Genomic DNA, 25,424 nt, shown 5'->3' with positions numbered 1-25,424 from the left:
CAGCCCCGCGAGATTGTTGATGGGTCGAGAGCCCGCAACCCCACCCCCTCTCTAGATCGGGAGTGGCTTTGTTTTAACTCATTACTGAATGTATTTTAAAAGGTAACTATCGTCAAACAAGGAAAATAAAAAATACCAACATAATTTTGGGATTTTACAAAGCATACTATAACTAATAATTTTTTTAAATTATTGGGGGGGCAGAGCCCCCCCAAACGAATTTTTGAGGGGGCTCGGGCCCCCTCAGGCCCCATGGAGTCGGCGCCTATGGCTAAGTGGCAGGTACTATTGAGGTTTTAAAGTTTTATGTATGTACCGAGACTCCAGCTCAAGATGGAATATGCTAGAAAATTCTAGCTGGTCAGTAATTTTCCATTTCTACTAGAAGCAGGCCAATGTTGTTTTCATATTGTGTAGTTTATCTCTTTCAAGGCCATTGGGAGCCCAGCGAGCAGCCTCATCTGTACTTTCACTTCTCTCTGTCTGGGTTTTATTTTTTTGCTCTGAACTATTTTTTTTCAGTTTTTATACGCTGTACTGAAGTCGCCCCTCCCCTCCAAGTTGCATATTGTTAGGGCTCTGGTAAAGATAATATTTTTCAAGTAAACTACTATTAATTATTTTTCTGGGTGTCCAGTGTTGTTTTTGCAATGCAAGCAGCTGCTACTCTGCTAATTAATCATTGAGTCGGAGAAGCCCCTGGACTTGAGGCTCATATCTCAACAGGTACAGGACCTTACTGAATGTGGGTAAGCTGACTGAACCTAGATCCAGAAAAACTTGGTAGATCCTGAGCCCAGGTTTTTTATTCTGGCTCACAATCCCAGTGAGTTAACCTATGTCCTATCAATATAGTTTGATCTGTGAAGGGGGGGGGGAGTAATCTGGCCACAGAGAGGATGGTTAATTTATTATTTAATTTATATTCTGCCTTTCTCTACTCCTCTTCATGCTTCCTCTTACAGATGATAAATATGAGACTACCTGCATGGCTTTTGTGCCCAAAGTGAATGTGGGTAGTTAATTGCCACAAATTTCATCAGTGCAATCAAAAATGTTGAGAACAACAACAACAACAACAACAACAGAAATGTTGAGAATTTAAACTTCAATATATTGCTGCTTTGAAGGATTTAATAGGTTCGTGTAACTTTGGCAGATTAAACAATTAGAGACCAGCTAATTGAGAAAACAATTATGCCTCATTATGCCTAGAGACAGATATTGCTTTGGAGCTGTATTAAACTATTGTAACTCAAACGGAGACAACCATGGCAGAAACCAAATTAGTGAGCATGGCAGAAACCAAATTAGTGAGGCAATCCCCTGCACTGAAATTCTGTTATAAGGTAGACACAGGATTGGTATGGGTTTTGAGTCTCCCCAAACTTCCATTTGTGTACTAAACTCTATTTTAGTGCAAGGGTCCAACGAGTTTTAGAAATGGGTTGCACCCCAGCCCCATATAATTATCCCAATCCCCCTGAGTGTATGGAAATGTAGGCAAGGCAAGGCCCATCATGGACACGTGAAACAAAATGGTGTCCTTCAGCACCATGATGGACTCTCCTATTAGTCAAGGATGGTGGCGGATTCATGCCTTATATTCCTTTTTTTAAAAATCTCAAAGCAATCTCACAATAAACACCCGGAGAGTTGTACAGATACACACGCACATTGTGGAAACACATGAAGTCACAGACATAACATGCGCTCCTGCTGGCATCCAGCTTTGCATCTGTGTCTGTCTGTGTCACATTACATCTTCCTGATCCTCCCTGTTTAAGCGACAGCAGGGGCTAAGCCAGAAAATGACTGTAATAGTGGACAACTGTCTGTTAAGTAGTTTCTGTTAGAATTCCTAATCCATGATTGCAGTCATGGGATTTTTGTCTATCACATGATGGTCTATGTTTTGACTCCACAGAGTGAGAAGTGACGGAGACAGGATGTTTGTGTTACTGTGTTCCGTGAAGTGGGACTATTGTCCTTTGTCCTTTCACTTTTTTGCTGTCTGATGCTAGAGAGAGAGGGAGCCATGTTGCAGTGCTCCGCGTGTGTTTATATGTAAATAAAGTAGATTAGCCAAAATGCTGAATTGCTGGGGTCTGTTACGCAAACTGTGAACGATCTGCGGATCCCTAAGTGTGCTGGTGTCTGCTGGCATCGGTCGCTGTGATGTTTGGGCAGAAGAAAGCTTTTGAAGCTCCCGAACGAACGACCAGGAGGGAGAGAACATGCCAGTCGGGCATGTGTTTCTGCCAGTGTCCTACTCGAGTGTAGGATGAGCTCCTGACAGTTTCATGGCCACAACTGCTTGGAGGAAGGAGGGAACAAAGTGTACCCTGTAAACTTATCCCATCTCTTCACAGTCCTTCTAGGCAGCAGAGGGCAGGGACAGGGGCCTCAGGCTCCCCCTTCCCATCAGGAACAATTATCCACAGGGGGTATTTAAACCACCCAGATGCAGCCCTCAGAGCACCGTCCATGCTGCCTGGGGCTGAAGGAGTAGCAGTGCAAAGCACCTGGAGGACCCAAGTTGGTGATGGCTGTTTAAAGTATTTCACATAGCACAAGCTTCTGGTAGACACAGAAAGTCCTTGTTGCCTGTGACACACTTTTGTGCAGTGTGTTCTCACAGCGTCCCTGCTGAGCGCTGTATTGAAAGTGCTAAAGTGGACAGCGATGGTTTGTGACTCCATGCAGAGAGCAAAGCTGTTTTGTAATTGTTTAAAAACTAGTTTCCGCACAAAAATCAAGACTTGCTACTGAAGACTATGCTGGGGTTGCCATATTTCAAAAAGTAAAGACCAGGACACCTTGAAAGTTGTTGAAAGGTTCTAAAGAATTAGAAAGCTGGGCAATTAGAAGGTTAACATTGAGACTACGACAACTGTAATATGCTGACTGGCGAAACCTATTAGCCAAGCAGGCTTGGCTACAGGAAACAGGCGGTTTTCTTACATCCTCTTCCAGTGGGTGTTGGGGGAATGGAATAAGACAATTGCTGTGCAAAATTGATTCTCTTTTCAATTAACAACTACACTTTGTACCCTCTCCACACGATCGGGAATTTTGAAAGGTAGGATCTCTGAAATCTAAAATGTTAGCTGTGCAAAGGGGTGTAAACTGCAGTCTGATAGGTGTAATTTATTTATTTATTTATTTTGTATTTCCACTTTATAGAATCTTCATGGACCGATAGCTGTTTGACTTTACTTTGCAGCAGTTCAAAAACCAAAGGAGCTTTCGCCTCTCCTTGTTTAAACAGTGCATTTCCACCCAATACGTTGAACTGAATCCAGATACATTCATTGAAAGGGCATGGATGTATAGTTTTGGTCCTTATTGCACTTAAAATTACCACGTAATAATTTTTTAAAAATATCCTTGTGGTATGTGGGTTATTACTAGCAGCAGAAATAAAAAATGTGAGATGCAAAAGCATACATTTGCTGTTTTCTCCCTTCTACTTAATCTCTTAACTGCAGATGGGTATTTATACATTTTTTATTCCAATTTCTGAAAATGAGAATAACCAAGAAAATATTAATAGAGTATGGCAACTGGTTGCCCATATGCCAGTTCACTCCTGGGCAGAGGAAGACAAAAAATGAGTTCTATTGCTTGGCCTCTTCCATCTCCCCACGAGTCATTTTAGGCCTAGGAACACACAGAAAAGTATACCTGCTTCTACCTAGCCTTTCAGTGTTGACAAGTAAAAAAAGGCAGGTGTGTGTTTATGGCATCCTTAGGGGGCAGGTGTAAGAAAGGAAGGTATTAACTCATGTGTTACTTCCCCACTTGCCTTCCCTGACACTTTCTAGCCTGGAAAGGTAAAAAAGATGTTTGGTAGGTAGCTGATCATAAGGAACCCCATTTTGCACACACTTATGCTCATTCCCACACATAAAATCAGGGAGGGGGAAGGACGACTTATGCCTAAAAGTGTGTGCTTGCCTCCACCCAACCCCATCTCCCTCTCCCTGCCTTAAAAATGGGTTACTTGCAAGGGTTAGCTGCCAAACATGAGTGTATAGTTCACCTTGTTGGAAGACTGGAAAAACAGTATATTCTATACAAAACTAAGCTGAAATATGTTTGAAAAGGGCCTGGGACACATGGGAAGCAGCAGGACATAATTTCCAAAGAATTGCAACTACCTAAGATCAGCACTGAACTCACTTAGATAAAACTCTTTCCAATAATGTAATTGTCAAGCTAAATCACATATACTGTGCTTCACCAAGGGAAGGGAAGTAGTCTTCGGCCTCCACCCTTGTGCTACTACTGACTGGTGAAACATATTAGCCAAACAGGCTTGGCTACAGGAAACAGGTGGTTTGGGGCTGCTGAATGGGGCGGTGGGGAGAGCCGCGCTCCTCTGCCAGCAGCATCGGCTTCTCCCTCCCTTTTCTCACCAAACCTCCTTTCCCCCCTTTTTTCTCCAAACCTCCTTTCCCCCCTTTTCTCTCCAAACCTCATCCCCCCCTTTTCTTCTCCAAACCTCCTTCCCCTCCCTTTTCTCAGCCCCCGCGAAAGTGGGGAAGGGGCATGATGCCCGCAACCCAACCTCTTTTTCTTTATTGCGGAAGTGGCTTTCTTTGAAAAGAACAGCAAAGACATTTTAAGAGATAATAATACAATATTTATTTAAGATGAACACATGCATAAAGAATACAGAAGGATCTATTGCAGAATTTATTGCAGAATTATTTGATTAACTGTATAACTGAAAAAAAAATTGACTGATTTTGAAAAAAAATGCAGTGTATATTTTTATAGATCACAAAATAAATTGGTTTGACACAATGTACCAGTATTCATTTCTAATTCCAGTACAATTGGATTATGATCTGCATATTTAGCTTTGTTGATATCCATGCCAATGCCAATAGTTCGTATTATTTCTGCCTTTTTTACATATCTTGATAAGGGTTCGGAGACAAAAAAAAAATCTATCCTGGATGAAGTTTTATGCCGATGAGAGTAGAACGTATATTCTCGTGTATCAACATGATGAAATCTCCACACATCTACCAGGTCAAAATTATGAATCAAATTTTCCATTGCTTTGCATAAGGTTGATCTGTTGTTTTTGGGATCCGTTGATCTATCTTTAGCTTCTGACATTACAAAATTCATATCTCCTCCAATAATCCATTTCGCTCTCTTGTCAAAACTTGTCATGATTCTGTATAAGTAACTGAAAAATTCAGTTCTATTATTGTTTGGAGCATATATATTAGCTATGTTTAGCACTTTTTTGTTTACCCAGACTTGAATCATCATGACTCTGCCTTTATACTTTTCCTCTGTTTCTTCATATATCTTCTGTATTTCAATTTTATTTTCATTTATATACATTGCTGTTCCTGCTGAGTCTGAAGTGCTAGCTGAAGCAATACATTTGCCCAATCTTATATCACATAATAAATCTTCATCGTACTTTCCAATGTGCGTTTCCTGAAGCATGATTACATCAGCCTTTTCTTTACATAGATTCTCGAAAATTCTTTTTCGTTTCTCAGAACCATTTAAACCTCTTGTATTGACAGAAAACATTTTGATTGAATTCATCTTCAGTATTTTTATGGCTATTTTAAAGCAGAGTACTCTTCAAATCTCTCAGCTGTTGACTGTTCAGGTCTCTCGAAGCAGAAAGAAAGTTAGCGAATGCAGCTCGTTTTATATGCTGTTTATTTAGCCCCACCCACCCAATGCCACGTTGTGGTCAGTGATTGGTTAAATTTGCTCTGATGATTTGACGTAACATGGAATTTTCTAGTCGCCTTAGAAATCGAAATCTAGTGCCCTAATTTCGACATCACTCGTTTTACTTAAATTCCAGCCTGATGTTTGACTCTTGCGCTGTTATTTTTCTGCCCTGTTTGTTTTTGTGCATCCTCTTAAGTTCTCCTTTTGGCTATTTCCAGCCACTGTACTTATACTAATGTAAACTTCTATTATTACCATGCTTTTGTGCGAATTTTATTTTATGTTTATGAGATATTTTATACTGTGACCCCAACACTCCTCAACAGGGATCCTACTACTCCGATTAAGAATGCAAACCTGGAATGCATTGGTCTTTCCACCATCTGAATCAAGTATTGAAAAAGTAGGCATGTTCAAATAATTTGAAAGGTTTTTAAAGCTACAACTACAACACAATTTATAGAATAAGAAATAACACAAAGGAATAAAGAACACATACAAAGACCAAGTGTTTCTTGCTTGTCTTCTGCTTCTCCCCCATTCCAGATCTTATCCTGTCTCCCTACCACTTTTATCTATCTGAAATAACCCTTGCTCGCCTTTCCCTATCTCCATCCAATCAGGAGTGTTTATTTCTTTTTAAAAACACTTTTATTAACGTTTTTCATAATACAATAACATATAGAAAATTAATGTAAATTAAAAAAAACCAACAAAAATTCAAATAGAATAAGTAGACTATGGAGTCCTCTCTTAAATGTAGTTCTTAACCCATGCCACCCACAGCCCCTGCCAGCTCTTTCCATTCTCCTCCCAGCCTCTCACCCAAAGAGGCCAATATTTCCCTGCCTCCCACCCAGGGTCCCTCCATCAACCATTATCACCCCAGGAGTGTCTGTTTCTGAGAAGCACCTCAGATCTTTGTCTATTCCTGTGATAACTCCTCACCCAGTTCCTTGTCTTGCTGCTTCTGTTCGATAAGCAGACTTGATCCTTTAGCACAAAACACCATGCCCTGACCCTAAATTCCTCATTTAGACACCCACCACACTGTCCTGAAGATGAGGAATTCTGTTCTAGGGTCATGGCACTTGTTGTCCCATGTGGGTGAGGTTTACAGGACACATCAGCAAGACCTGTGCGTATTTGAAAGTTTCCAGACATAAAGTATACCGTATTTTTCGTTCTATAGGACGCACCCAACCAAAGGACGCACCTAGTTTTTAGAGGAGGAAAACAATAAAAAAAATATTGTGAATCAAATGTTGTATAAACTACTGTATTGAATAAACAACCGGTATATCAGAATCATATTACAGCCATGTAAAGTGAACAGCAGTCAACAATGGCATTAAGAACCATCATCACTGTCATTATGAAATGAAGAGAGACTTTAAGGTTTGAGTACTCTTCTAGTCTTCTGTGAGCCCCAAGAACTCATCACTGCTAGAGTCAGAATTTATGAAGCTCAGTTGCTCACAATCAGACATCACTTTCTTCGCTATCTTCATGTAAAATACCATCTTCGTTTCCATCCGAAGCATTGCTAATGCCACATTTTTCCTCTCAGTACTCTTCCTCCACTCTCTCAGCGAACAGCCTGCCCGCTGCTCGCAAACATTCCCTTTACTTGAATTACAGTCAAGAAACAGCTGAGCAGAGCCTCTCAGCGGCAGGCTTGGGAGGCTTTCCTTCTCCCCACTTTTTTCTCCCCCTCCCCAAGCAGCATAGTCCCCTTTTCCAGCCTCCTCCTCTCCATCCCTTTCACCCAAACTCCTCAGGTGACGCCTGCAATTTCTCCCCTTCGCTCCTCCCTCTCCTTTGCCCTCTACCATGACTCTCCACTCATGGCAACCTATGGTACCTCCTCTCCTTTCACCCAGCTTCTTGGTCCCCCTCCTCTCCGTCCTCTTCCTCCCCTCTCTCAGCGAACAGCCTGCCCGCTGCTCCAAACCTTGAGGGGAAGGGCAGGCTGTAGCACCCCCCCACCCCCATTCAGCAGCCCAGGAGCGTGGGGCATGGGCGCACATCCCTCCCGCTGCTCCAAAGATTCCTGGGGCTGCAGGGGGAAGCCGAGGCTGCCGGCAGAGGAGCGCGGCTCTCCCCACCCCTCCCATTCAGCAGCCCGAAACCGCCTGTTTGGCTAATAGGTTTCGCCAGGCAGCATATTACAGTTGTCGTAGTCTCAGTGTTAACCTTCTAATTGCCCAGTTTCCTAATTCTTTAGAACCCTTCAACAACTTTCAAGGTGTCCTGGTCTTTACTTTTTGAAATATGGCAACCCCAGCATAGTCTACACTAGCAGGTCTTGATTTTTGTGTGGAAACTTAGTTTTTAAACAATTACAAAACAGCTTTGCTCTCTGCATGGAGTCACAAACCATCGCTGTCCACTTTAGCACTTCCAATACAGCGCTCAGCAGGGACGCTGTGAGAACACACTGCACAAAAGGGTGTCACGGGCAACAAGGACTTTCTGTGTCTACCAGAAGCTTGTGCTATGTGAAATACTTTAAACAGCCTTCACCAACTTGGGTCCTCCAGGTGGTTTGCACTGCTACTCCTTCAGCCCCAGGCAGCATGGACGGTGCTCTGAGGGCTGCATCTGGAGGGCCCTGGGCTGGCAAAGGCTGGTTTAAATACCCCCTGTTCCTGATGGGAAGGGGGAGCCTGAGGCCCCTGTCCCTGCCCTCTGCTGCCTAGAAGGACTGTGAAGAGATGGGATAAGTTTACAGGGTACACTTTGTTCCCTCCTTCCTCCAAGCAGTTCTGGCCATGAAATTGTCAGGAGCTCGTCCTACACTCGAGTAGGACCCTGGCAGAAACACATGCCTGACTGGCATGTTCTCTCCCTCCTGGTCGTTCGTTCGGGAGCTTCAAAAGCTTTCTTCTGCCCAAACATCACAGCGACCGATGCCAGCAGACACCAGCACACTTAGGGATCCGCAGATCGTTCACAGTTTGCGTAACAGACCCCAGCAATTCAGCATTTTGGCTAATCTACTTTATTTACATATAAACACACGCGGAGCACTGCAACATGGCTCCCTCTCTCTCTAGCATCAGACAGCAAAAAAGTGAAAGGACAAAGGACAATAGTCCCACTTCACGGAACACAGTAACACAAACATCCTGTCTCCGTCACTTCTCACTCTGTGGAGTCAAAACATAGACCGTCATGTGATAGACAAAAATCCCATGACTGCAATCATGGATTAGGAATTCTAACAGAAACTACTTAACAGACAGTTTTCCACTATTACAGTCATTTTCTGGCTTAGCCCCTGCTGTCGCTTTAAGCAGGGAGGATCAGGAAGATGTAACGTGACACAGACAGACACAGATGCAAAGCTGGATGCCAGCAGGAGCGCATGTTATGTGTGTGACTTCATGTGTTTCCACAATCTGTGTGTGTATCTGTACAACTCTCCGGGTGTTTATTGTGAGATTGCTTTGAGATTTTTAAAAAAGGAATATAAGGCATGAATCGGCCACAATCCTTGACTAATAGGAGAGTCCATCATGGTGCTGAAGGACACCATTTTGTTTCACGTGTCCATGATGGGCCTTGCCTTGCCTACATTTCCATACACTCAGGGGGATTGGGATAATTATATGGGGCTGGGGTGCAACCCATTTCTAAAACTCGTTGGACCCTTGCACTAAAATAGAGTTTAGTACACAAATGGAAGTTTGGGGAGACTCAAAACCCATGCCAACCCTGTGTCTACCTTGTAACAGAATTTCAATGCAGGGGATTGCTTGCTTATCCATGCTCACTAATTTGGTTTCTGCCATGGTTGTCTTAGTTTGTCTAATAAAGGTGAACAACTTTATAATGCTCTCCTAGTCCTAGCGCGGTAGTAAAACTGCTAGCACATTTGCAAAGCTAAGCAGTGCCTGCTATGGTTTCAAATTGGATTTGGTACTGCAATCTTGAGATTCCTACATTACATGGGGTTGGACTAGATGACCCTAGGGTTCCCAACTCTACGAGTCTATGATTCCCAAGAGATTTCGTTGGAACACGCTCCGCTTCATCAGAAGGTGGAAGTGGACTGAAGTCCAAGGGACTTTATGATGGGTGCCGTCACAAGCCACTTCTTTCTTTTGCTACGACAAACTGACACAGGGCTGCCCGTTAATTTGATAATTCAGTGAGTTTGTCTTCTCGGTTTCCGGAGTCCGGCGCTTCTCTCGGCAGTTCGGTTGCCACTGAGCCGCTTTCCCAAAGCTGTTCCTCTCGAGACGTTTCCGGACTACAACTCCCATCATTCTTGGCTATGACGTCCTGCCTAGCCGGGGCTTAAAGGAGACGCAGTCCTATCACGGCTCTATGGTCAGAGTCGCAAGCGGTCGCGCAGGAAGTGATGCATTACGTCAGCGCCAGCCGAGGTTGGATGTTCCTGGGCTGGAGAAGAGCCCTCGTGCGTCGCTGAGGAGGTTCCGAAGCAGCGACGATGGCGCCGGGTGGGCAAGCAGCGGGCGGCGGAAGCAGTTCCAGCGCGGTGACGCCCGAGGGGCTGCGGGGCTGGATCCGGGGCGCCTACCGCTTCGCCACAGACCGCAGTGACTTTCGCAGGTGGGAGGAGTATTGATACGAAGGAGCTTTAGACTCCTTCCAGGGCGGTGGGTCGGGGAGGGAGGAGGCAGCCGGAGCAGGGAGAGCCGCCCCGGGCTGTGCGGTGTCTCGCTTGGCCTGCCGTGAAGCACGGGGGGCCTCGCGTACTGTACGGATGTACAGGTCACTCCAAAGTTAATGCGCGGCTTGACGTTCACGGTTTTAAAAGGGCCTCGTGAGGGGTCCTGTAGCTGGCCAAGTAAAAAACAGATTAGGTGTGTCTGAAGGGTTCCGACTCGCCTCAACACATTTCGTTTTCTGTTTCACAGCTTCGTCTTTTCAGGGCTTTTAATTTTTTTAAAACAACAATTTTTTTTTTTTGCAAAATAAAGTGGAATAACATCACCCCCTTCGCACCCTTAAAAAACATAGCATTTTCAGTGTTGAAAAGGCTTCCCCCAATAAACAGGAACTAAGGAACAAACGAGCATTAAACAAAAAGCCAAAACATCTCTTTAGGTTCTCTGCCCATACTAAATCTACTCCCAGGATCCCTTGCCCTTCTGCTTATCCTCATTTTTCCAGAAATTGCATTTGCAATTTTTCTCAGACAGCACTTTTTATGTCCTCTGGCTCTGCGAGTTTTGAATCCATTCTGAGCATAATTGAAGCAATTTAGCTTGAGAAATATTAGTATGTAGTACCCATAGGAAAACTCAACCCTGAGTTCTGGATTACACTAGCTAAATGCATCCTCACCTCCAGAGAAACTTGTGTAGTGAGGAAGCACTTCTACTGCACTTTGGTTAAGGCAGGCAGTTTTGAATAGGACGTTCTGTTAGTAACATGGCTGGCCCTTCATGCTGCTAAATAAAGTGCAGTTCTGTTGATGTTTTGTCAGATGTCAGTCCCACCGAGTTCAGTGAAATGATTGCAGTAAGAATGTCACATATATTCATATCTGGTATTAGCGTCTCTAGGCCAGAAATCCACCAGAATTGTGCATAAATTTTGATATTAGCTACCAGTTTTCACACTCTTAACCCTACTCTGTATTTGTTTCAGGAACCTCATAGTTAACCTGGGTCTCTTTGCAGTGGGAGTTTGGGTAGCTAGAAACTTAACAGACATCGATTTGATGGCACCACAGCCTCCTGCATAGCAGAAACGGTGAGTAGCCAGGATTGTGGAAATCGTGCAGATTGTATATATCCTCTTTAATTTGTCTCATCGCAATCAGATCAATAGTTAAGTGAAGGGTTGAATAAATAGGACCCTGCTTTTCTGTGCAAACTCAGGCCTCATGAGGGTCACCCTTTCATTCTGGATGAAAGGAAAATATTTTCCTAATACAGGCATAGGCAAACTCGGCCCTCCAGATGTTTTGGGACTACAATTCCCATCATCCCTGAACACTGGTCCTGCTAGCTAGGGATCATGGGAGTTGTAGTCCCAAAACATCCGGAGGGCTGAGTTTACCTATGTCTGTCCTAATCTAAAGTTGGAGTGAGAACTTGCTACTGAAAGTTGAAAAACATCAAAATGGAAAGAGCTACAGGAAACTGTCATGTCAACTTCTTTATCCAAAAATCACATTCCTGTTCTAGAACAGGGTTGAGGAGCCTTTTTGGCTCCACCCTATGGACCAGCTTTGACAGGTGGACAGGCAGGCCATGCCACATGATTGTCAGGTGGGTTGCCTCTCCCACATCAAAATCACTTGCACTCCCTGTGATCCCATCTGAGCATGATTGGGGGTGGGGGTGGCTGAGCGCTCTTTACAGGGATTTTCTCCTCCTCTTTTAAGTCAGTCCCTACTCTCCTGTACTCGGATGGGATTGTGGGGACTGAGTGCGAGAGCAAGAGCTGAGCACTCTTGCAGCACCCTGGGGTGATATTTAAAAAGGTGGCAGAAACTGCTTCAGAGTGCCTGATTGCTCTCTTAGGCCCAGTGATCAGCAGAATCAGCTCCTCTCCTGATGGGGGAGGGGGTGATCTTGCTTCTTGTTGAGGTTGGGCATACCCAAGAGCTTCCCGTAAGGAGTTGTCTGACAGGCCCATACTCAGCAGGATTGCTCTCCCTTTGCATTGGCTGATGTGTAGGGAGAGCTCTCCTTCTTCAAATTGGGTCCCCACTTTGTGCATTGCTTCAAAGGCTCTGGACAACCAGCAGTTTGTCAAGCCCTTTGGGAGCTTCACAAAGTGGCTTTGGGAAAGCCACCTTTACCCAATTGTCATCAAGGGTAGGGCGTGTGGGTGGGGCGTGCACAAAATGTACTGGTGGGCCAAGCTCAACACACAGGGTGGAGGTCCCCCACTCTAGAATGTAATATTACCCCCAGAAAAGATCTAGAACAGGCATAGGCAAACTCTGGCCCTCCAGATGTTTGGGGCTACAATTCCCATCATCCCTAGGTAACAGGACCAGTGGTCAGGGATGATGGGAATTGTAGTCCCAAACATCTGGAGGGCTGGAGTTTGCCTATGCCTGATCTAGAACTTTCATAGTCTTGAAACTTGTGATTGCTATTATTTTAAGCATTCCAAACTTCATGGACATTTCCACAAATGTTTGTATTTCGATAGAGTTAATATGACATAGGGTTCCCTGTGTAATTTGCTTTAAACAATTCAAAGCGTGATATTTTTAGTTACCTTTATAGTCAGTCATTTTCAAGCAAGGAGAATAAATTGAAAGAAATTTCTATCAGATAATTTTGTAGCCAAGAGCTGGATGGCTGAAACTGTTGAATATGTTTAGACTTCTGTTACATAAATTAGCAGTTCCCAAACTATTCTGAAAACTTGTTGCACCTTAGGTTGAACTATGAAAACTCTGTTTATATTTCTCTAAGCTTTGTTTTATTTTATGTTTCACCTGCCTGAGTTTGAGGGGAAATATATTAAATACTTCCTGAGGTTTTGTGTTTGTAAATTATTGTTAGTATTTGGATAACTTCTGTATCAACTTTTTTATTACAATGTACATCAAACTATGTTGCATCTTTCCTTAAAATAAGTGGACTTGAGCTGTATCTGCCAAATTTCCCTGCAAGGTGTGATTTCTTGAAAGACCAAGTGCACAGAGTTTTCATTTTTTTTACCCATACAGTTCCAGTTCAAACTTAGCATGTTGTGATTTGATATGGAATTGTTAAAGCAAATTTGGGTGTTTATGTTGCCTTTGGATACAGAGGGTAATAATCACAGTGAGAATAGACCTATTGAAATAAATGAACTTAAGTCCCTTGATTTGATAGGCCTATCTATTTTCAGTATGCTTTAGACCGGTATCACTCTTCAGATTTGTTTTATGTTCCCTCTGCCACAAAGCTAGTTTGAAATGACAGCTGTGTTGCACAAGGTATTAATAGTTTATGGGGCCCTGTCCACTTATTGGAAAAGCTATGTTGTTCACTTGTGTAGTAGCCTATCATCTTAGACCTCCAACTTTCCCTTACAGAGATGAATGAAGTAGATCTGCGTGAAGTCTGAGTTTCCCTCTTGCTTTATGACCAAATGAATTGATTCATCACTGCGTTGATTTACATGGGATGTTATCTGCAATGCAGCTTCTATTGAAGCAATTGGAGGCATCAGCATCGTGAGTGAAGGACTAGAGAAAACACCGAGGCAACAATTTACCTGTACATTTCTTTTTATCATGTTCACTTCACTTGCTTGGGAGCACTATTGAGTCCAATTAATGTAGTACCTTCTGTTCTATTTTTGCCAGAAAATATAAGTTCTTTTGCAGATGGAATCAACTTATGTACCAAGAGTTTAACAGATTCTGAAGTGTGAAATAAAGACATGCCAATGCATTGGACTTTTTCATTTTAATAGGAAATTTCAGCTTACAAAAACAAGGTAAAAAGAGTAAAGATTTACAAAAATCATAAAAACATGATTCATATTTCACACTTAAAGAAGTAACAAGCCCCAGTCCTGTGTTTTTAAGTAGGACATGTTAACTATTCAAAGGGAAAATACATTTTTTAAAGGCCTAGGTGACCCTTTACTTATGAACAATTTTCAGCCAGCATAAAGAGTTGCGTGGTATTGTTATTATGATGGTCTATTGTATGTGGAAAAGGAACTGTTTGGTGTTGCATAGCATCTTGGTGTCTTGGACTGCTCTATAATGCCTCTGAGGTTACGGGAAACGACTTGTTATTTTTTTTTTTAATCATATGGGCTGGAACGCTGTTGGTCTTTTAGAAGAACGTCATCATCATTACAATGTGTCTCTTTAAAGTTCCCTTTAACAATAGATTTGTGTTTGTTCATTAGAGCCACCCATTCCTCCTTCCCAAATGGAGATAATGAGACTTCAGTTGCCACCAAGGGGGAATGAAACCATTGGCCCTGTGGGGATGGTGTCTGCCCAAGTCCTATGACACATATTCTTGAGTAGAAAGAACATATTATTCAGTATATTTAGCAAAAATTCCAACTTACAGGTTTGTACCTGTTTATAACACACCTCTTGATCCTTTTTATTTATAAACTATTAAACCCAGTTCAATACAAAATGTAAAAGATGAGTAGCTGTGTTTCAGTAACATTTATGCAGTGAGTGGGTAAAATCAGTTGCTCATATATCGATCTGTCCTCCATCACTACCTACCTCCAACCCCTTTGGAGCTGAGGCAGTCTTAACCATTGCCTGAGTGCAGCTACGTGATCAACACCAAACAATCAGTAGCTACAAGTATAACTGCAGTCAGCATTGCCTTAAAGCTCCCCTGCAAAATACTAGTAGCCATAAATCTGCATTAAGACAAAACTGTATAGACTTTTTTTACTATACCTTAAATTACTGCTAAAATAATGTAATCAGAAGTGTATGGCTTTGGGGAGCTGCGGCAAATTTAAGTACCTATGTAAAGAACCTTTGTGAAGTAGAGATTATACTACTGTAAGGTGCTATTTCAGAGATCTGATTTTGTGCATGTTAAAATTCTGAAATCTAATCTAAGAATTTTCAGAACACTTGTTTTAAAAACGTTTTGTGGTGACCATTTTTAAAAGTAGTGGCAGAAATTTGTTCTCGTTTTCTGGCTAGACTTACACACTCATCTTCAGTGGAACTTGTACATGTGATTCAGTTTACATTTTGAGGTGCAACCAGTGCCCATTGTGCACTGCACTTGTTATAAGTGAACTAAAGCGTAGCAGAGTTTCTTTTAATTCAAGATTTAGTTATAGTAATCTACTTTTGCCTTTGAAAGCTGGACCAAGCAAAAACGCCTAAAATTATGCGATGCGGTAACATAAAATTTCTTTGCCAAATATGCTATAGTCAACCATGCTTCTGGTCAGGACCATCTCTGCCACTGGTGGTTAAATAAGAGGCTGACAGTACTGACTGATGGGAAATGGGACCAGATGCCCTTACCAGTGGGTGGTGGAGGCTACTAGCTCAGTGCTGTGTGCCTGCACAATGCTGATCTCCAGCTCACATGCCCTCTGCTGCTAAGGCTGCCAAGTCCCTTTCCCCCAGTGGACATGATACACCATACATTACATCACACATCTATGATATCAGAAACTGTCAATGGGATCTAAAAGCCTTTTCATGTTAAGTTTTGCAAGTTTGATTACAAGATGGTGCTTTCCTTGAACAGCTAACAAGCTCTGTGTTTAGTTCTAAGCACAATTTTTTCCCTAAGTCTTGTTTCATAGACATGGTTTGGAGTATTAGTTATTTTGGACTGAATGAAGTCAAAAGAAAATAGAAGCTGAAAGACACACAAAGGTGCTTGGTTGCAACCATAAAGATGAGAATTGTACATTGAAAGCTGAGGCTTTCACACCTGTTTTGTGCAGTAGCGAACAGGACACCTAACTATATAGGCAGTGGGAGGATGGATACAAGGAGAGTGTGTGTGTGTGTGTGTGTGTGTGTGTGTGTGTGTGTGTGAAATGGGAAGGTGAGGCTACTTCCACTCTATATCAGTGCACTTAAAACATGGCAATCCTAGTTTGATTTTAATTTCAGTTGATGCTACTTGCATACAGCCAATATTTTCTATGAAAAGAAAGCATAATTTTTCTGCAATCCAATGTACAGTATCATCATTGCTATGTTTAGCATTTCTCCTTTTCTGACATCCACATGACCTGAACTGAATTTGGAGGCCACGGTTATGCTTACACCTACATAGTTCCAATGCATTCTGCACTGCAAGTAGTCTTGTCAGACTTAGACTGATTGAAGATGTGCTTGACAATGCAGCAGTGACCATATGCCTTTATCTTACTTGAGGTGCTGTATTTAAGGATAACGGATATTGCTAGTTAAACTAGATGCTAGGCATGATATCATGAAACAATGTTCACTGGATTCTATTAAGCACCTTTACATATAGATGTTTAGCTTCAAGCACTCATACGTATCATATACTATCTGTATAAAGATAGGACTGTTTGTCCTCCCAGGAACTGGAAATGGAAAGAAGCAGTACCATGGTAGAAGAGAACGGATGTCTTTGCAAGGCACCAGTCAGCAATTTCATAGCCTTTTCCAAACTGCTTTGTCAACAGATTGCTCCAGGCATTCTTAACCTTTCACACCAAAATTATGACGTACTTGCTTCAAGAGGAATAATCCTAATTTGAAAAAACTTTTTACTGACAAAGATTTAACACAAAAACCAAAATTATGATCTACTTTTGAGCAAATCATTTGCATTATTAGAAATACAGTCTTTAGACACATACAGTAAAATACATCAAGTTGCTGGTAGGAACCATTTTTCCCATTCACATACAGATATGAAATGTAAAAAAGCCAATACTACTAAAGTATTGTAAAGACACAAATTTGGGAGGGGGAGAAAATTAAACTTGTGTCCCATGCAAAATGTAATTAGATACAAGGCACCAATTTTTTATCTTAAAAAAATTGTTCACAAAGCTTTATCGGTAGGCAAAACTAATCCCACAACTTTCACCCCATTCATACAAATTTTCAGTCAGCAATACTGTTTAAATGTGGCTGCAGTTTGTGTTGGGGATAATTTGCTGACATTCAAAACTCATTTTCTCCTATCACACATACCTGGCACACAAAGCATATTAGTAAAATGGATCTTTACAATCAGAAAGAGACAACATGTATGTTTTTAAAGTTCTCCTTGTGAGTCCATAGGACACATTTAACACCAATTTTTTTGTAAGGTTTAACTGATAGGCATGTTATAGTTTCCCTGAAGTGCACGCACACACCTAGGGCAATATCTAATGCTTGTCATACCTGGAGAAGACCCACTGCTCCAAGGATGACTTGCCACTGGATATCACCTCTATAGTTCAAAAGCAAATAAAAATAAGCATCTGCACAGTTCAACTTTGCAGTATAATAGTGAGTCGTTTGCTAGGATGCTCTTCAACTTGTTCGCTTTGTAATGTTAGGACTATTTCCCCAGTGCCTGTAGGAAACTTCTGATATAAAAGGATTCCATTAATATTTCCCCTTTCTGCACAAATTTAAAGAACAAGTTAGTTGGTTGAAATTTTATATTTAAAATATGAAGGAACAAGTGAATAAATCGGCCTCTGTCCTCCTCTGCCTTTATTTTGGGGTTGCAGAGATACAAGGGGGAACCCATTCTTATACTTAATATGGACCTGTCACTGAAAATAGCAATCCCTTGTGGAGTATTCTCCCATACCCCTCAGTAACATTTAGGCACACCCATCCTCATGACATCATTGTACGTCCCCGTCCCCCCATTGCTGGGCCAAGGAAACTGTGCTGTCACACCATAGGTTGTGTGCCGAAATGTAGTGATAGGGGGAATATTTGACCTGGGGACACCATTTTTGTCAAGGGCAATGTCTAAATCTGCCTTCAGTGAGAGGAAGTGGGCAGTAATTCAAGTGGTCCAAATTTGATGAAGACCATTAGTTCCTATTTCAAAGCGTTTTAGTTCAGATCACTGCCTGCTTGCCCTTCCACAGACTTCTAAGACCCAGAAATCTTACATCAAGCTAATAAAACCCTTAGCTAGCCTAATAAAGACTAATTTTCAAAACTTGATGTACTGAATTGCTCCATTATTCTTAATTTTTTTTTGTAGCTAGTTTTAGCTATAGACACACAACTAGTTTTGCTCTGTTGATAACGGGAACACTTGTTATACCCAACTTATTCCTGTATGTATACTCTTATAGCCGGATCCTAAACATGTTTACTCAGAAATAAGTCTCACTGCTCACTGAGTTAAATGGGCTTGCTTCCTAACGGGCATGTTTAGGAGCATAAATGTTAAAGTAAATTGAATGATTTCCATGGGTTAGCAAATGTGGATGTGCTTTTGGTCATATCCTACAAGTACACGGTGGCTCTTGGGAGAAGTGAAGCACCTTTCAGTGCTAAATGTTTTTCAGGGTTTAACACATATGCAACAAAGGAGCTGAATGCTAGGAAAATTAACACGGGAAGGTTAACTGATTGGTTATTCTGTTAGGCTTCTTTGTAATGGTAAGATATGGAACTATCAAGAATGCCAATTGTTATCACATTTTCTGTCAACCAGGACACTTTAAAACAGTGTACAGCATAGCAAGAGCACTGCTAGCGGTGGACAGATATAAAAGAAACAGCATAAAAAATGCTATACGCTATCGCTTCCAAATAAAAGCTAATTATTACAGAAACCTCACAGTGTTGGAAACAGCAAGCACAATTCAAAAGCACAGTTCCTTCTTTCCCTATCCAGGTAACTTTCAATTGCACTCATTTCCACATCTCGTGCCACCCCATTAATCACATGAGAGGCAAGTACTGTCCAAATCTGCTTAGGAAACACAAAGCATTCATGGTACCCATACAACCCTCCCAACTACACTATGCATCTAATTTAGGCATCAGCTGCACCTACTCAAAAACTTAAAAGATGTTTGAAATACCCAGTCAAAAGATGAGTATTAACAGTAGGCTTGCCAGCTCCGCCATCAAACTCTAGCTATACCTTTAACAGCAGCTTGATGTGGAGGCAACAGTAGGTGATAGTGTTTATCTTCATGCTGTGAAAAGCTCCACATCTATTGTCTGCACATCAATTTGCCAGTAATGATCAGTTAGGCTGTGGTCAGTTGGCAGCCATACTACTGAGAAATCTGGTTTCAGAGCTGCATTCAGTAGTGGGTGTTGCAGGTGGGGTTGCATTGCTTTCCTGGCTCCCAAATACAGCAGTGATGCCAAATACAGCAGTGATGCCACATACTGGGAGGGGAAGCGGCAAGGCAGTGGGGAGCTCAGCACTGTGCACAGGAGCCCTGTTGCCATGCCCTGTTGTTTTGCTGCCTCCCCGTGGTAAATGGCAGCAATGCAGTCTTTGGAAGCCAGAATAGCAATGCAGCCCCATCTGCTACTGCAGTGCTGCATCATGATTTGTAGGGATTCAGCTTTCTATATTTAAAAACACTGTTGTGTCTGCTCTCAAGACAACGAGTACAAGCTGAGCTTCATTAACTGAATTTCTTACTAAGGATGCTTGCCGGTAGAACTTTCTGGAGTATCAGACATGCTGATCCAGTACACCTGAACTTTTTACTACCAGTCCAAACAGCAGACCAATGTCTACTGGAATCAGTGTGTGCTGCACAGTCCCAAATCATGGCTGTGTGTAACAAACCCCTGCTACTTTCTCCCTACTTCCAATGCAAGAAGGGGTAAACGCTTAGATTTCTGTCATTTTAGTAAACTTGCCATTTACTAATATCAGGAGGCTATCAATGGACTTTCTGCTCTAACAGAGGAACCCTGCAGCAGATAAACACTGATATTTAATCATTACAATTGCAGGATTAGATTTCTCAAATTTTGTGAAGCTCACCATCCATATCAGAGTCAAACTTCACCTGATTTACAATGAGGCTGCACTGATTTCTGTCACAATTTAACTGGCCTATTTCTAATGAGCAGTTAGGGGTATGATTTCTTGATACAACTGATGGCAAAAAAGAGCCCCGAAAGCCTAGTTACAAACCCAAGAAAAGTTATCTATATCTTTGTTAATACACAATTGTGGGGTTTTTATGCTATCGTATTTCCAAGTTCCAAAGCAACAAGTTGTTTGTTTAGCCACACAGAGTCCTGTGCTTTCCAAGTATGTCCTTTCTACAGAGATGAAACAGTGGCAAGAGCTCTTAATGGTAACTCAACATAGGATAGCACACTAATGAATTGTTATATCTTGTTGGTCATGTGCATGTGACTAAGCATACTGTGATGACAAACACTCACAGTTTGGAGCTAGTTTTCTGGGGGTTAGAGAAGAGAATGAGGATGGATACCCTTCCTATTGCCCCAAAAAACACTACGAAAGGGAGGCATATGACAAAATTCAGGACACTATTAGGGCCTCTTCTTGCTTTATCTGTGTGATGGCTGCTACTTCCCTGTCCGTTCTTCTTTGCATCTGAAAAGTTGCTATGCACTTAGGGCAAGAGTTGATATGTTCGAATAGCAGCAGAAGAAAAAGAAAACGAGTAATTAGTACTGGAAATCTAATCCTCAACTGTGAAACTGGGTGGAGTCGCGTGACCAATTCATATGGTGATCATCATGTTATAGCCAATACATAAGGAAAGCCCCAAAAGCCAAGGCCAACCCAGAACAACTGCAATCATTACAGAGGAAAATGTAGACTGTAAATTCAGTCTAAGTTTTTGTCTTATTAGAAGATGTGGAAAATAGAGGGGGGGGAAATAGTTTCTCTAATTTTTAGTACATACTCAAAATATGTGACATATTCAGCGTTCTGTATAATTTCAGCTTTTGTTCATTCCAAGAAACTGGAATTACTTCAGGGGACAAAAGATTAAATGCCCATTACAAAAATAATAAACAAGGGTTGATGAACACATTTTCCTAGTGTAAAAGATCTTAGCATGTGTTTTAGTACAGTACAACACCATCTACCCAAATTACGCTGGGTTAGAAAGATGGATGGTGACTATATTATACACTGTATAATAATAACTGGCTACGTTATTTACACCAAGAGGTGCAACAACAGCAGTTCACCACATCAAGAGATCAAGGATTAAGTCAGCTGTGTTGATTCATTCTTTTTCTGGAGGAATTGTTATATTTATGGTCAGTTTGATGGCTTTATATCCTGGTTGTACACAGAAATTTGAATGCACCTACTTTTCCATGCCATAATGATTTCTCTTTGAAAGAAGATAAATAGTCCTAGACATTGGAGGCTGTTACTCTTTGTTTTGTTTAGAGGACGAAGGGTTTTACAAATACATCTGTCCTTAAAAAAAATAGATGTTCTGCTACAATCTCATAGAACAGTTGCACATAGTAGGAGGCCCACTTTTCCAGACTGTGGATCCAAATAATTCCTGCAGCAGTATTTGTTCCCGCCAAGATGAGTGAACTCCAAAAGGCTTTTAAAAAAATAAAATAAAAATAAGCCAGTTGATGTTTCCTTTCAGGGGAGTGTCAGTCTTCTATCTTTATCATTGTGTTTGGACGGCACCTGAGCTTGAAGTTGTGTTTCTGAGATACTTGCTTTGCCCTGCACGGTTCTTTGAGTATAAAAAAGAATGTAGGCCTGGGTTTTGCATACCTCCTCCACACTACATACATTCAGTTTGGAGTCATTGCAGTGGACCCAAAACCCTAAAAAGGAGAGGAAAAACAATTTATTAATGGCAGGGATTTATTCTGACAAATAATTTTTTAAAAAAACTGGTTCATAGACAGATGACCCCTTGAGCTTCTGTAGCACTTCTACAGAAGCTACAGAGAGAACCACAATGTAATGTGCCCAAAGGGACATTTGTATTGAACAGCAGCCCCATGTGCTCAAAAGCAAGCCATTTTTGAAACTCAAGGGGACTTTCCGAAGCAGTTTTTGACATACTATGGTTCTGCTGCTGTTCAAGGAATACAAGTCAACAATTCCAACAAGCAATCCCAAACATATGGCTGCTCCTAGAAGGGGCTTTCTGGGTCTCAGCCAAATATACTGCTATGTTATCTAAGCTTCCCCATTTTATAGTGTTATCCTGGATAAAATTCAAGAAAAGATAACTGTAATTCTGCTTTTCTCCAGATGGCTGGGGAAATATGCTGTATTAACATTTTGAAGGGAGATGCAAGACAATAAGGAAGTGTGGATGTTCTCCATTCAGTGTGAATTTATCATCTGAACAAGTCTGCTTATAGTTTGGAGCAAGAGAAATAGCAATTCACTGAGCAAGCAAAATAGTTTAATTCAATGTGGATATTAAGTAAAAGAAAAATAGAATATGACTTTTCTTTTTTAGAGCAAGAGCAAGCAATATAATCTATTCTGAATGACTACAAGCAAGAAGAAAAGCAGTTTAATTCCTAGTGTTACCAGCAGATATACTACGAGCTGTATACTGTGGAAACAGCTATAATATTGCAGGAAACAAATACATTTTTAAGAAGTGGTAATTCTACAAAATGCAATCAGTTAAAAAAATTCTCCCTATAACAAGGCACACGCACCTCCCTCTGTGTTGTAGCAATATGCCGTGTAATGTCCTGAGCCAAACCCTTTCCCGTGATGCATCACCACAGCCGAGAGGTCATAGACAAAGGTCTCTTTGTCAAGAGAAGAGAGAGTGTCCCTGCAGCAGTAAGGTTCCATGTTTAATACCTGGTCAAAGAGGACATGGACCCCAATCTTCTCACGGTGATTACGCCCAGACCACCTGCAATACAAAGGCATGCAATCAAAAGGGCTTTTTAAAAAAATGGCAGGGGCGCTGACAGCTGTAGCAAAGCTATAACAAGATTTCAAAGAATTATGATATTCTGGATAGTGTACTTGATGAAAAATTTCAGCTGAATGGTCCTAATTTACTGCACTTAATATAGTCTGTTTAACAATATGAAATACAGGCCTTTCTACATGCTTTTGTAAAACATATTTCTTCAACAATATTATTCCATGCAATACATTTTGAAAACTGTTCTGCTTTTATTTTCAAACTACTTTTATTCTTTTCTGAAACTGATGATCAATAAACCATTATTTAGTAAAGGCTTAGTAGTGATTCAAAGTAGCTTCCTAGGTCATTAGCAATTACATTTTAGTAAACTCAAAAATAATTACATTACCAATTAGAAATAAAAATACATCTCCAAATTGGGAAGAATATTTTCTGCCTTCTTGCTTTCTTAGAAATGTAAGATGGGTAAGTCAGTACTATTTAGTGGATGTAAGTTGGCCCAATAAAAGAACTCCCATTCTTAGGCATAAATATTACAAAAGGGGTTTTCCTGCTAAAAGACAGGCATGTTATACTGATCAGTCTAATTAAAGAATCTTGTTCTGAGGTTTTAAATATCTGCAAAAAATGGATACAACGAACAAAACACACTTTGTGAAAAATCTCAGCCCTGGAGGTGGCCAAAATAGAGATCCTCTTTAACATAAATTTCAGCAGAATTGTACAATTATTTACAATCACAACCTGCTATGGGATACCCACTAACAGTAAATAGTGATGACATTTAAAACAAGCTAATATTGGATTCAGAATTCTCATTTTTAGGTGGAAAGGATAAACTTACTCATTTGGTTACAATTTCACCTGTTTAACAGATGTCAGCATCAGATATGTTAGAGGAAGTTCTACAGTTACAACACACAAGCGTCTTTGATTATGCTTTCATTATAACATATTGTGTCTGCAAACCCACGAACTGCAGCAGTTGTGTTGTCACTTCTTTCCACAGATCTGTCTATTCAAACTTACTCCACTGGTGCTCCTATGGTAGTCAAAAGGCTGAGTCAATTCCTCCCACATCTACCCTCCCGGGAGGACATCAGCTGCCTTTAATGCCACTTTGAAAGACAAATCTCTTCACTGCCCTGCAGATTCATGACTACAATACTTGGAAGAATTCCAACTTGCAATAACTTGAATCCATTTACAATATCGGAAGAACAATCAACAGGAGTTCAAGCATAGCGCTTGGAAAGAAGCAGGGAAGTGAATTCAGAGGCACAAATGCACATTGCAATACAGTGGATAATATTGTGCTAGAATGGTTCTAAAACAAACAAGGAGCCTCTTACTGTGTGCATCGGATCTTTTTTACAAATGGGTGCTTCATCTGTGCTCTGTTCTGACAGAGAATCAAAAAGGGACATGAAACATTCTTGCATTTCTCTTCAAAAGTAAAAGGTATGTAAGGGTTCCATTTAATAAAACATCCAGTAATAATATAAAAATTATATCCACACCATTGCTTCAGATACAAAGGCGATCCTTTATTCCCCCGCCCACCTCCAATTCACCTGAATCGTTTAAGGTGCAGCCGGAGGACCTGAGGTAGTCTGTAGATCATTAACTGCTTTTTAGCTTCACTTAGAATAAGAGGTTTGGGAGAAGATTTCCGCCGTTTGCCTACGTAATAATTAAGAAAGGACAAAAGAGGGCAAGTTACAGCTTCCTGTCTCTGAAAGAAAAAATTACCAACAGCAAGTCTTCTACCTTGCCACTTTCAGCAGCCGGAAACTAACAATAAAGCTGCAAAGTGTGAATGCTATGGGAACTTCTCCTCAGGTCTCTCTCAGCAACTCTATCAGTATGTGAAGTTTGAACCACATGAATTTGCTGGAAATTTGAAACATGCTTTATTTCCTCTTGCAAGTCATTTTTCAATCATCTGCTTATGGTTTCATGCTGCTTATATGAAAATTATTTTCAGCACAATGGTAAGCACTTTTACTTAGATCCAAGTCCCATGAAGTTCTATAGGATAAATTCCCTTGCTTAATGACAACGTCTGCAGAGGAGAGAGACTGATGGAGCCACCAGGTTAGGAATGATGAAGACATTTTCTCAAACTAGTTTTTTAAAGTAAACTCTACTAAAACATACACACACATTACATAGCACCAGAACAATTTCTGAGAAGATTAGTAGGTTAACGGTTAGTAATTTCTACGCTTTAACATTTCAGAGTAATTCAAAGCTTCTAAAAACACAACTATGTAAATACACTTTGCACATTGTCGTTTCAGATGCAAACAGCAAACCATGGTTTGATTAAAGCAGGAAATTACTCATTCAGATGAGTGTGTAAGAGGAGGAGTATGTGCAAACGCAGGACTAATCATAGAAACAATGGT

The 25,424-nt window shown here is 41.2% G+C and overlaps 2 protein-coding genes across 6 annotated transcripts in view; one reads left to right on the top strand and one right to left on the bottom strand.

The window, feature by feature from the left end:
• The first annotated feature begins 10,081 nt into the window (after nucleotides 1–10,081).
• Nucleotides 10,082–14,102, top strand: TOMM6 (translocase of outer mitochondrial membrane 6). The gene is made up of 3 exons (XM_081915941.1): nucleotides 10,082–10,299; nucleotides 11,344–11,448; nucleotides 13,742–14,102. Exons 1-2 carry the CDS (start codon nucleotides 10,178–10,180, stop codon nucleotides 11,438–11,440), a joined length of 219 nt encoding a protein of 72 aa, XP_081772067.1. The 5' UTR covers nucleotides 10,082–10,177; the 3' UTR covers nucleotides 11,441–11,448; nucleotides 13,742–14,102.
• Nucleotides 14,103–21,352: 7,250 nt separating this feature from the next.
• USP49 (ubiquitin specific peptidase 49) overlaps nucleotides 21,353–25,424 on the bottom strand; it is a 45,210-nt gene continuing 41,138 nt past the window's right edge. For 4 of the 5 annotated variants that reach the window (XM_081915935.1, XM_081915937.1, XM_081915936.1 and 1 more), the window contains 3 exons: nucleotides 24,588–24,696; nucleotides 22,787–22,992; nucleotides 21,353–21,928 (listed from right to left, as the gene is read on the bottom strand). In XM_081915935.1, coding sequence (XP_081772061.1) covers nucleotides 21,738–21,928; nucleotides 22,787–22,992; nucleotides 24,588–24,696 — 506 coding nt within the window. In that variant the 3' untranslated portion in view covers nucleotides 21,353–21,737. The remainder of the gene's footprint in view (nucleotides 21,929–22,786; nucleotides 22,993–24,587; nucleotides 24,697–25,424) is intronic. The other variant, XM_081915938.1, reaches the window with a different exon arrangement.

This window comes from Podarcis melisellensis (genome assembly GCF_964234715.1).
Source record: "Podarcis melisellensis genome assembly, chromosome: 6".
NCBI classification, from domain to species: domain Eukaryota; kingdom Metazoa; phylum Chordata; class Lepidosauria; order Squamata; family Lacertidae; genus Podarcis; species Podarcis melisellensis.
Note: the sequence above shows the minus strand (reverse complement) of the source record. Positions and strands in the feature narration are given on the sequence as shown.

Bases quoted from the DNA above. Each gene is read 5' to 3' on its own strand.
- TOMM6 (XM_081915941.1), top strand. From the start codon at position 10,178: ATGGCGCCGGGTGGGCAAGCAGCGGGCGGCGGAAGCAGTTCCAGCGCG. The intron at 10,300-11,343 runs GTGGGAGGAGTA...TATTTGTTTCAG, and splicing joins GACCGCAGTGACTTTCGCAG to GAACCTCATAGTTAACCTGG.